Here is a 10,255-nt window from a genome sequence, read left to right as displayed (position 1 = left end):
TTCTACGTAGCCGACACGTGGACATTAACAACAGGCCTCATCCACAAATTCAAGGTCGCGGTTTCTCTGATGGACCAAATCCCTAACAAGAGAGATAAGATACGTCAGAGAACTAAAGTGACCAGCATAGCTCGCAAAATTGGTAAGCTTAAGTGGCAGTGGGCCGAGCATGTCTGCGGTAGGGTGTAGGACGCCCTGCGGCAAGATGGACGGACGACTTGAGCAAGGTGGCCCGCAGTGGCTGGATGCGGGCGGCATAAGACCGGGAGAGTTGGCGTGCTCTAGGGGAGGCGTTTGTCCAGCAATGGATGCGTGTAAGCTGATGACGATTGGGATGCAAAAAAATCGAATCAGAGAAAAAATCGTGCATCCCTAATTTTAAATATTGTATAAAAATAAGTAGAGTGGCGCTGTAGCAGCGCCACAGACGCCACTGCAACGCTTCTACAAGCATCTAATTTGAAAGCGCCCTTATATTGCGCCCCTATCGCCGTCGCCAGCCGCCATTGTTATCAGTAAATCAAGATATTCGTCGCGACATGCCTCATTATCATCGGAGACCCAATTAACGAAGTACAACAATCATTTTAAAATCACGGTTCCCGTCGATTGAGTTCATCGTCGCATATGATAGGCTTGCGGTCATCACCCTTACTACCGCGACCTAAACGACCGATACGACGGGCAAGAGCGTTCGTTTTCTCTACTGCGCCCCATCCACCGCTATGTCCACCGCCACTTGCAGATCTCGACAGCAACCCGGTAACCCCCTCGCCTAGCTTACTGTGATGAATTCCGTATAAGAAGTAGAGAAGTAGGCCTGAAAGGAAAATAAAAAAGATAGGTTTAGATTTCCTTTGTAGCTAGGATACCCATCATACTTTTACGTAATTATATTATGCTAACTGTAGTTGCAAATCTAACTTTGATTTTTAACTTGAGCAAATCCAAAATCTGTAGTTCTAATTTAAGCAAATTATTCTTGAAATTGTCAAAATGATTAAACACAACAATATTAATTCGTATTCGTATTGTAAGTTGCATTATCATGAACGAATAAGAAACTTTAGGAACAGCTGGCAAACGTACTAATATTAGGTCTATCAAATCAAATCATAATATTTAGGTAGATACGCTCTTTCGGAACTCAATGTAGCAATAATTATCTTTAACTGGTCTACGGTATCCAGTGTTAATTGAAGTAGACTGGCGGATCCATCTAATGACAGTAATAAATCTACTCACCGAAAGTCATCCAAATAGCAAATCGTGCCCAAGTCAACGCGTTAAGGTTAACCATGAGTTCCACATTGAGCATCACGCTGGCAGCTGGCAGCAAAGGCACCCACGGCACTTTGAATGGAATGCGAGTGGGACTCTGCTGGTGCGCCCAGATTATTACCAAACCTAGAAAAGACAAGACAATGGGATAGATATATACAGAAAGTTAAATCTTGTTGGAACTGTGAACCAATTGTTGACGTTCCTAAAAACATGTGGAAAAAAGGTAATGGGATCTGTTAGACCGAATTATGTACCAGTTTATACGTAATATAAAATAAAAGGGTTATCGTCCTGCGCTGTGACAAATGTATCAAAAATTTCTTACATAGCATCAAAAGAACATATAAATACGGGATGAGAATAAAATAACTTACAAGCAAAAATTATAAAACTGAGTATAATGTCCGGCAATAGCGCCCATAGTGCTACATGTTCTGCGAGGAAGTGGTTGTGAGCGCAAAGGGCGGCGGCTGCTATAGTGAAGGTATAAACGCAGCCAGTCACCGCTGTACCAGGTGCCCTGCCCCCTGCTAAAGGTTCCAACCACGCGTATTGAGCGCGGAGACGACCCACTGTTAAAGCTTCGAACATCTGGAATTTATGAACAATCATTAGGTGCGCAGTTATGATTCCAAATCTGTTTGTTTTTCGTTTATTTAATCAGGTTTGAACATGTTAAATATTTACTAACACTTACTTCCGAAGAGGAGGATCCTCCATCAGTACCTGGCGTTCCTGTCGCGGAACTATCTTCTCGATCACCAGGTGATTCCAACGGAGGCGCTCCGAAACTGCTATCGTCCACAGTTTGATTTGGTCTATATCGCAATATTATAACAGCAGCGCTGACAATTGTATACGCCAACAAAGTCCCAATGGACATAAATTCAACCAGTTTCTCCAAATCAAAAAATAGGGCTATTAGAGCTGAAGAAAAACCAGCTATTATTAGATTACAAGTTGGTATTTGTGACTTGTTATTAACGTCGCTGAGGAAGCCAAATAACAAACCGTCGGCAGACATAGCGTAAAGACATCGAGGCAGGGAGAATAAAGAGCCGAGCAAGGTGGTTGTCATGCCACACACGGCACCAATGGCCACAGCATATTTAGCCCAGTCCGCATGGACTGCACCCAAAGCTGCCGGCAGTGCAGCTTCAGGATTTATAGTTTGATAGGGTACCATGAGAGTGAGTGCTATAGCAACCAAAATGTAACCAAAAGCAACCAGCGCCATAGATAAAATTGTTGCTATCGGAATCGAACGAGTAGGATCTTTAGCTTCTTCGCTTGATGCAGATATGCTATCAAAACCAACGAACGCATAGAAACAGGTAGCGGCTCCAGCCAAAACCCCGCTAAAGCCATATGGCATGAAACCACCGTTCTTTTCTGACCAATTTTCTATATCAGCGTAGTAGAAGCCCAAGATTATGACGAGTGTAATCACAAGAAGATTTAGAATAGTGAGACCGTTGTTAATGATAGCAGACGTTTTTACTCCTACTGCTAAAATTAAGGATGCTACGATACAAATGATAAAAGCTAGGACATCTGGATATCTGCTCAATAACGAATCGTGCATTTCTCCAGTAATTGAGATAGTAGCATTGCTTATGGCGCCGTCGACCATTGCGTCCAAATATCCTGACCACGCTCTGGCCACTGATGCTGCTCCTAGAAGTTAAAACAAAATAAAAATCAGTAGGTGTAGTCAGACGTAACTCGCAAATACCAAGAAGAAAACCACGGGCTGCAGTATGCAGATAATTACTTCATTAAAAGAAAATAATTCTTACCTATCATATATTCCAAGACGATATTCCATCCAATGATAAACGCCCAAAATTCCCCAATGCTTACGTATGTATAAGCATAAGCACTACCCGCTCGCGGTATACGTGTTCCGAATTCAGCATAACACAATGCAGCGAGGGTAGATGTTATGCCAGCGAGTAAGAAGCTGAGGGCTGTTGCTGGACCAGCCATGTGGCGCGCTACGGTGCCCGTAAGAACATAGATACCGGCGCCTACCATGTGACCTACGCCTGAAATGTGAGATGGGATAACTAAGTGAGAAGCCACAAACATTGTAAATTTGAAAAGTATGTAAAATAATGAAGATTAAAATTAATAAGATACTGAAGAAGATAGCCCCCTGTGCAGTACCAATATTTACCCTCACCAGCAAAGCTTGAATTAATAAAAAACACCACAATGTGAACAATGTATTGTCTATAATATTGACGAGTTGATTATACTGGTTTGTTGTTGTTGTGTAGTTGATTATATTTTATTTAAAGCTCTATAAAATGGTCTAGTAGTCATCTCCTTAAGACTGTAATTTTGGTTTCATCTCTTCTAATTACGAGTAAGTATGTATCAATAATGTTATGGGCTGTACTTTGGTCAACTTCTTGAATAGCAGCAACTTACACGAATTAAACAAACTGTCTAAAGCCGGATTTACATTTGTCTGACGTGTCGTGTCGTGACGCGTCAGAACGGTATCGGTCGCGATCACAGACCACATAAATACTAGTCGTGGTCGCGATATAAAATAAATCGCGACGGTAAAATTCTGGATCTTGTGTTGAGTTCACTAACGATTGTGAATGTAGACTTATCACAGAATCTACTTAGTAGGATTGATCACTATCATCCTAATTTGCTGATGAATGTTACAAACTCAAGTTGTCCTATTACTTTGCAAATGACTGATAGTACAGATTATAATTTTTACAAAATAGATTATAATGCTGTGACTGTTGACCTTGTAATGGTCAATTGGAACTGCGAATTTGACTACTCTGCTGTTGTAAATGAAATGGTTTCTTTATTTTGTGATGTGATTAAAGTGATCGTTAATAGTTTCCTGAGAAACGGACTACAAACAGTAAATATCCTCCCTGGTTCTCAAGAAGTCTTGTAAAATTATTAACTAGAAACTAAGTAATCCAAGCGAGAAACTCGATTACGACCTACTCCCTACACAATGTGATAAGCTACAACAGAATTGTTGCAAAAAGTAACTTAAAAATTCTAAGTTAACTGCCTCCGTGGCCGAGCGGTTACCACGCCGGAGTGCCACCGCAGAGGTCCCAGGTTCGATTCCCGAGTCGGGAGAAATACATACAAATGTATGGCCAACATTTATTTCTCTCGTGAATTTAGGTGTAATTTGTGGAGTTCTATGTGTGTCCATGGCACCCGCGACACAGGATTTTCCCCTAGTGCGGGGCTGTGTTGAGTGCGGGGCTGTGTTGAGTGTGTGCGTTATAAGTTAAGGATATTTAGACTTTACCAAGTTCTATGTGCTTAAATTCAATCACTACCAAGACTGGGCCCAAAAAAGCGAACATGTTTGCTGTCAATTTTTTATCAGTTCAATTGTGCAAAGGACAAAGTTGCCCAGCCCCCGATTTAATTTTGTTAACGTACTTAAAAAGCTCAAAAGATTAGATATGCAAAAGTGCATGTCCATACTACCGTCTACTACACATCGTCTTAAAAACTATGGTGGAATACCTTCCACCGTACTTTTTAAGACGATGTGTAGCAGTCCTAGTATCTCTTCTGACACAGATTGTTGACTGCTCTTCGAGAGATAGGTAAATTTCCTGATGTGTGGAAGAAGGCGAGAATTATTCCGGTTTACAAAAAGAAGGATCAAAAAGACACAAAATTACCACCCCATATCTATTATATCGTGTTGTCGACAATTTTTGAGTCTTTGGTTTATCCACTACTCTCGAGTCATGTCCAACACCGCAACATGGTTTTAGAAGGGGATTATCCGTGGAAACAAATTTGACTGCTTTTCTGTGGGATATTACTGATGAAATTGACAAAGGTAGACAAGTGGATACTGTCTACACAGACTTTAACACATTTGACAAATTCCCTCACTCATTATTATAGCTTAAATTGATGTAACAAGTCTTTACTGGATTAATAATTTCTGTCGCTAGCAATATATACATATGTATAACTATATATATATCGTAGCAGTACACCCCCTTGTGAAAGAGTTAGTTCCAGGGAAGTACTGCCACCTTACCTATTTCTGCCGCCAAGGATAATTGTGCTTATGAAATTACAGGCAGATGAAACTTATCAACTTACGTCTCAGGGTGACGGGACATAATATTAGCATTACGTGTTCCGGTTTTGAAGGGTAAGAATGCTAGTGAAATTACAAGCACGTGCGACTTGTCAACTTATGGCTCAGGGTCACGGGCGCAGTGGCAGTGCCCTTCAGATCTTTGCGATTTAAAACTCTAAGTGCACTGCAACTGTTATGAACAGGCGTGTAGTTTACCATCAGACGCACAACTTGTTCGTACCGTCACTAGATATTATAAAGAAAAAAAAACAACACACATAAAGTCCATTTACATTGACTGAAACGGGTTTAAGATAAATATGTTTCTGCAGCGCTTCAAACTTATTCACTCACCTAGTAATGTGATATCAAGAGTTGTTAGGCATCGATTGAGCGGGGTCTCCATCTCGCCGTAGAGAGGTTTGCGTCGGTTCATCTTGTGACAGAATCCCGAGAGTACATGGCCAAGGATTTTATGCCTGGCGCCAGGCATCCTGAAAATTATGACTTTATGACAAGTTTATTACACAAAAGCAATAACTTTGTAACTACTGTATTAATATGTTGGCCCTATTTCCACGATGATCCTTGTAACTTTATTATGTTTCTTGTTATAATTAAAAGGTAACTAGCATCAAGTTATCTAATTAATGTGCATAAAAATTTCAACCTATGATGTACCATTGGTTCTACTACATTCCTTTTGAAGTAAATTTGGTTAGAGACCTACCATCTTGAGGCAAAAGTGGTGTAACCCTATGAAATGCACATAAAAGATGCTGAAGGATAAAATTAGCTGAATTCGTTTTTAACCGACTTTAAAAAAAGGAGGAGGTTCTCAATTCGACTGTATTTTTTTGTATGTTTGTTACGCTGTAACTCCTAAGCTCCTAATATTTTGTGAACCGATTTTAATGATTCTTTTTTGTTGGAAAGAAGGCACTTCAGTATTGGTCCCATTTAAATATTCCACCTCTAAAGGTGGCAAACTTGGGGATGAATCCGGTTTCGCGCACTTTCCGGCAACCGATTTCAATAAAACTTGGCAAATAAGTAATTGTATTTGTAAATGTAACTAACTAACTTTTGGGGTTGGTTTTTTAATAGCTACAATCAATACATGTTAATAGCTTTTGAATATATAAAAATTATGTACTTTAGTATAATTTAAAGTAATATTGTAGAAAAAAAATTAAATGTGATTTACACCACTTAATTAAATAACCTCATTTGTTTATTATTTTATTATATTTATTTTCAGAAACAAAATTTTTGTGGCACATATTGTTACTTAATAAAATGTATGTCAAATATAATAATTTCTAAATTAAGAAAACTTTCATCTCAGGAATCAGTTATTAGTTGTTAGCACGAATTTTTGGTAGGTACATACATAAAAACAAACAAAAGTTTTGTTTAACCATTACTGGTAAGTACCTTTCGAGATGCAAAGCAGTAACAGGAGTGTTCTCCGTCTGGGGTCGAGTGGCTTGTACACCGAATTTCAGTTGGATAAGATCCCCGACCGGGTCAATGTAGAAACTAAGTTTTCTATACTGTCAGTTCTGGGTGTTTGTTCGTTGTTTTCGATTTCCATAACACAAGTTCTTTAATTACTTACTTTGGGATCAGAACAATGTATGTAACGCAGTCTAATATTTATTTAGTAGCGTTTTCTTTACAGTTAGAAGTACAATTTCCTAAGTCTAAACTTCGAAGCCATTCATATTTTACGAAAATACATGAATTATAATTATTATTGAGAAGTCTATAATTCGGTACAAGGTCAAATTAACCTTGTATCTGAGATCAAGAGTCGCATGAAAATCAAGTGGAATATTTGTTTTCATGATGAAAATTAGACCTACTATTTTTTGTCTAGTTGTCAACTTGGGGGTCCTCAGACTGTAGAGTCCAAAGTAAAGGCCAAAAATAATTTTTAACCCAAAAAAGTATGACATCAATAGTGGAATTGCATCAAATGTCCCATAAATATATACTTATTCTGCAGAATGTGGAGCTTATACCCTAGTTTCATTTAAAAATGTTAGAAAATTTTCTGTTTTGGGATAAAAATGTAAAATACTTACAGAATAATATAATTTCGACAAAGGAACTCTACACTCAGTTAGTAATTCATTCATGTTTTTCATTAATAAATATTATTATTAACTTAATTTGGCTGCATTAAAAAGCTAATACCTGCTATGGATTGCGTATTTATGTTATCTCTATCAAAACATGAAGAGTAAAAATTAATGTAAGCTCCTAACAGAATTTTGAACTTTTCCTAGACATGTGCAAATAATTGAACAGTCAATCCAGCACAGGTAACAATTTACTAAACGATAGAGACATTGTAAGGATAAAGTCTCATTCGACAGAAATATACACTTTTATTTTAAAATTACATATAACAATAAAATTATTCCACTAAGAATGAGCTACTTCAAGCAAACGTATTTATTATAAGTATACACCTTAAAATAAAATCGGGTATCCAAAGTAGTTAATACAATAACATTTGTTATCGTGCATATCGTTCATTTGATGTATATATATATTAATTAATCTAAGTGTTAAATACCTGATAAGTTAATCGAGTTCAGCTGACGATATTTTGCAAAGACTGCCCCACTAAATGGAGGTTTGTTTCAGGCTGGGTGCGCGCGCATCTAATCGATTTCTTTCAAACAACCTTATTTACATTGGGCATTGCAAGTGGAAACGTCAGAAAAATTGCGATGACGACTTCATTAAATCCTTCGCTGCATATTTAAACGGAATAAATATGTTTCATATAATTCAGAACTGGACAACATTTCAATATTATGAAAATAAAAAAAAAACTATGTGAGAAACGTAATTGCAACGTATTTATATTATTAACCTAATTTCTTTTTGTTCTTTGTAAGTAAACAATAGTTTAAGTAATATATTTATTAATGTTTAATTAGTCCCTAGTTCTCATTTAAGTTAATTGTAAATTCGTATGAGAATAAAGTTAAGTAAGTCTTAAACCGAAAAAAATTACATGTAATAAAAATGTATCTGGGTAAATTCTGCACAATGATAGATAATATTAAAAATTATATTTCAGGACGAATTTTTGAAATTTATTTTAGGGTTCTCTTACTTCGTACGTTTGAGCTAATTATATTTACTTCTTGTCAATTAATAAGTAACAGAACCATAAAATTACTACTTTTGAAAATATTGTGGGGCTGCATGTTATACACACATCACACAATATCTGTGATTCATCACAAAGTCGAAGCAGGTTTAGATCTGTCAGATAAAACTACAAGAATGCATATAAGGTTGATAGTCAGACTCATGACAGACCCCACAAACCCTTCTCCCGTGAGGCTGAATAATTCACGTACACACAGTGTTTTAAACGCCAATTTTGTAATATGTCCTTTTTCTTCCAGACTTCTATAGTTTGAACTAGGTAATGCAAATGCAGAGTAGAAGACCGCACCGGACAAATATACGTACCTATTATTATAGTTTCAGAGAAAACATTTTTTTTATTGAGTAATTTTCGCCCGGATAAACATGTAATAAATCATATTTTATAATAATCCACTCGGCTTTTCGCGAGCTCGCCCATACGGTGCGTTTGACATCACGGCTCGTGGAAACGCACCATTAGGGTAGAAGGGTAGAAGACAACTAAAGCAACCGCTGGTGTACTAATCTCGAAGTAATACGGCGGATTTTTGAAGAAAAAAATGAAAACGGAAAAAATCATATAACTTAATATCGTGTAGCACAGTGTTATACTAGTGACAGTATAACACTGTATTCTGACGTTACGCAGGCAAGATTTCCTTCTAGGGCAAATAATATATATAGCGGAAAGTGGGTGAAATCCAAAAAAACCGGATTCATCCCCTAATTTGTTAGCCTTGGAGGTGGAATATTCTCTTGAAATTTTAATGGGGCCACTCCTGAGATATATTCCCTTTCCAACAAAATAAGAATCATCGAAATCGGTCCACAAATTTTGGCGTAATCGCGTAACATATACAAAAAAATACAGTCGAATTGAGCACCTCCTCCTTTTTTCGAAGTCAGTTAAAATTAACTTTTTTTCTTAAGAGAACATCGCGCTTGAGGACTTTGAACACCGCCGTAAAGTTGCCTGCTTATCAGTATTGTATTATATACTATATATATATTTAAAGCACGGAGAGTATGAGCTGGAATTGCATGATTTCATTCCACCTTTATCCGCCCACTTCATCATTGTGGGGCTACGTCTAGCCAGACGTAGGCTGAGGTTCCACGCCTGTGTTGTGGATATTTCAAAGATTCGCACGAAGCGTTTCGCTTCCACATTTATATGGCGAACAGCTAAGGAGTGGAATTCCCTGCCTGTAGACTTGTTCTCCGAACGCTGGACCTTTTCAAGGCGTGAGTGAATAGGCATTATTTAAGTGTGCATGCTACATCGTTGACCTCAGAGTAGCTTTGTATCAGATGAGATGGAGGTGAAATGCGTACTTATTTTCTTATAAATCATAAAAAACTTCTGACCGAACTTATCGTATTCATGCCGTATAGAGTTAAATTTCAATCTTAACTCTCAAGTTTGACGTACTCTTGACCCTTTACAAGGGCACCAAAATAGCACGTTTATAAATAGGAAAATTCATTTCGACGACGATACTGAGTAATAATACTCGCGCTTGTTTGCTAAATACATACATGTATATGACCTCTAAGTATATTGACATAGCGGAACGTGCCATGTCAACGTACATTTCTTTATGCTATTTTATTTACAGTGATTAAATTTTTTTGTGATTTATTTATAACTATGATTTTAACCCACTGTCAGCATGCGAATTTGATATG

At 37.6% G+C, this 10,255-nt stretch overlaps 1 protein-coding gene across 1 annotated transcript; it reads right to left on the bottom strand.

Moving 5' to 3' along the window:
• Positions 1-514: 514 nt before the first annotated feature.
• On the bottom strand, positions 515-8,058 carry LOC113235812 (cationic amino acid transporter 4). Its single transcript, XM_026471717.1, has 7 exons — positions 7,977-8,058; positions 5,744-5,883; positions 3,084-3,332; positions 1,982-2,961; positions 1,659-1,875; positions 1,246-1,407; positions 515-820 (listed from the first exon to the last, which is right to left on the bottom strand). The coding sequence occupies exons 2-7, from the start codon at positions 5,880-5,882 to the stop codon at positions 594-596; spliced, it is 1,974 nt and encodes a 657-aa protein (XP_026327502.1). The 5' UTR covers position 5,883; positions 7,977-8,058; the 3' UTR covers positions 515-593.
• Positions 8,059-10,255: the final 2,197 nt, after the last annotated feature.

Source organism: Hyposmocoma kahamanoa, unplaced genomic scaffold (genome assembly GCF_003589595.1).
Source record: "Hyposmocoma kahamanoa isolate Upper Pololo Valley unplaced genomic scaffold, ASM358959v1 88, whole genome shotgun sequence".
Taxonomy (NCBI): domain Eukaryota; kingdom Metazoa; phylum Arthropoda; class Insecta; order Lepidoptera; family Cosmopterigidae; genus Hyposmocoma; species Hyposmocoma kahamanoa.
This window is presented reverse-complemented; position numbering and strand designations above follow the sequence as displayed.

Bases quoted from the DNA above. Each gene is read 5' to 3' on its own strand.
- LOC113235812 (XM_026471717.1), bottom strand. From the start codon at position 5,882: ATGCCTGGCGCCAGGCATAAAATCCTTGGCCATGTACTCTCGGGATTC. The intron at 3,333-5,743 runs GTGAGTGAATAA...CTCACATTTCAG, and splicing joins TCTTGATATCACATTACTAG to GCGTAGGTCACATGGTAGGC. The intron at 1,408-1,658 runs GTAAGTTATTTT...TGTCTTTTCTAG, and splicing joins CAGTTTTATAATTTTTGCTT to GTTTGGTAATAATCTGGGCG.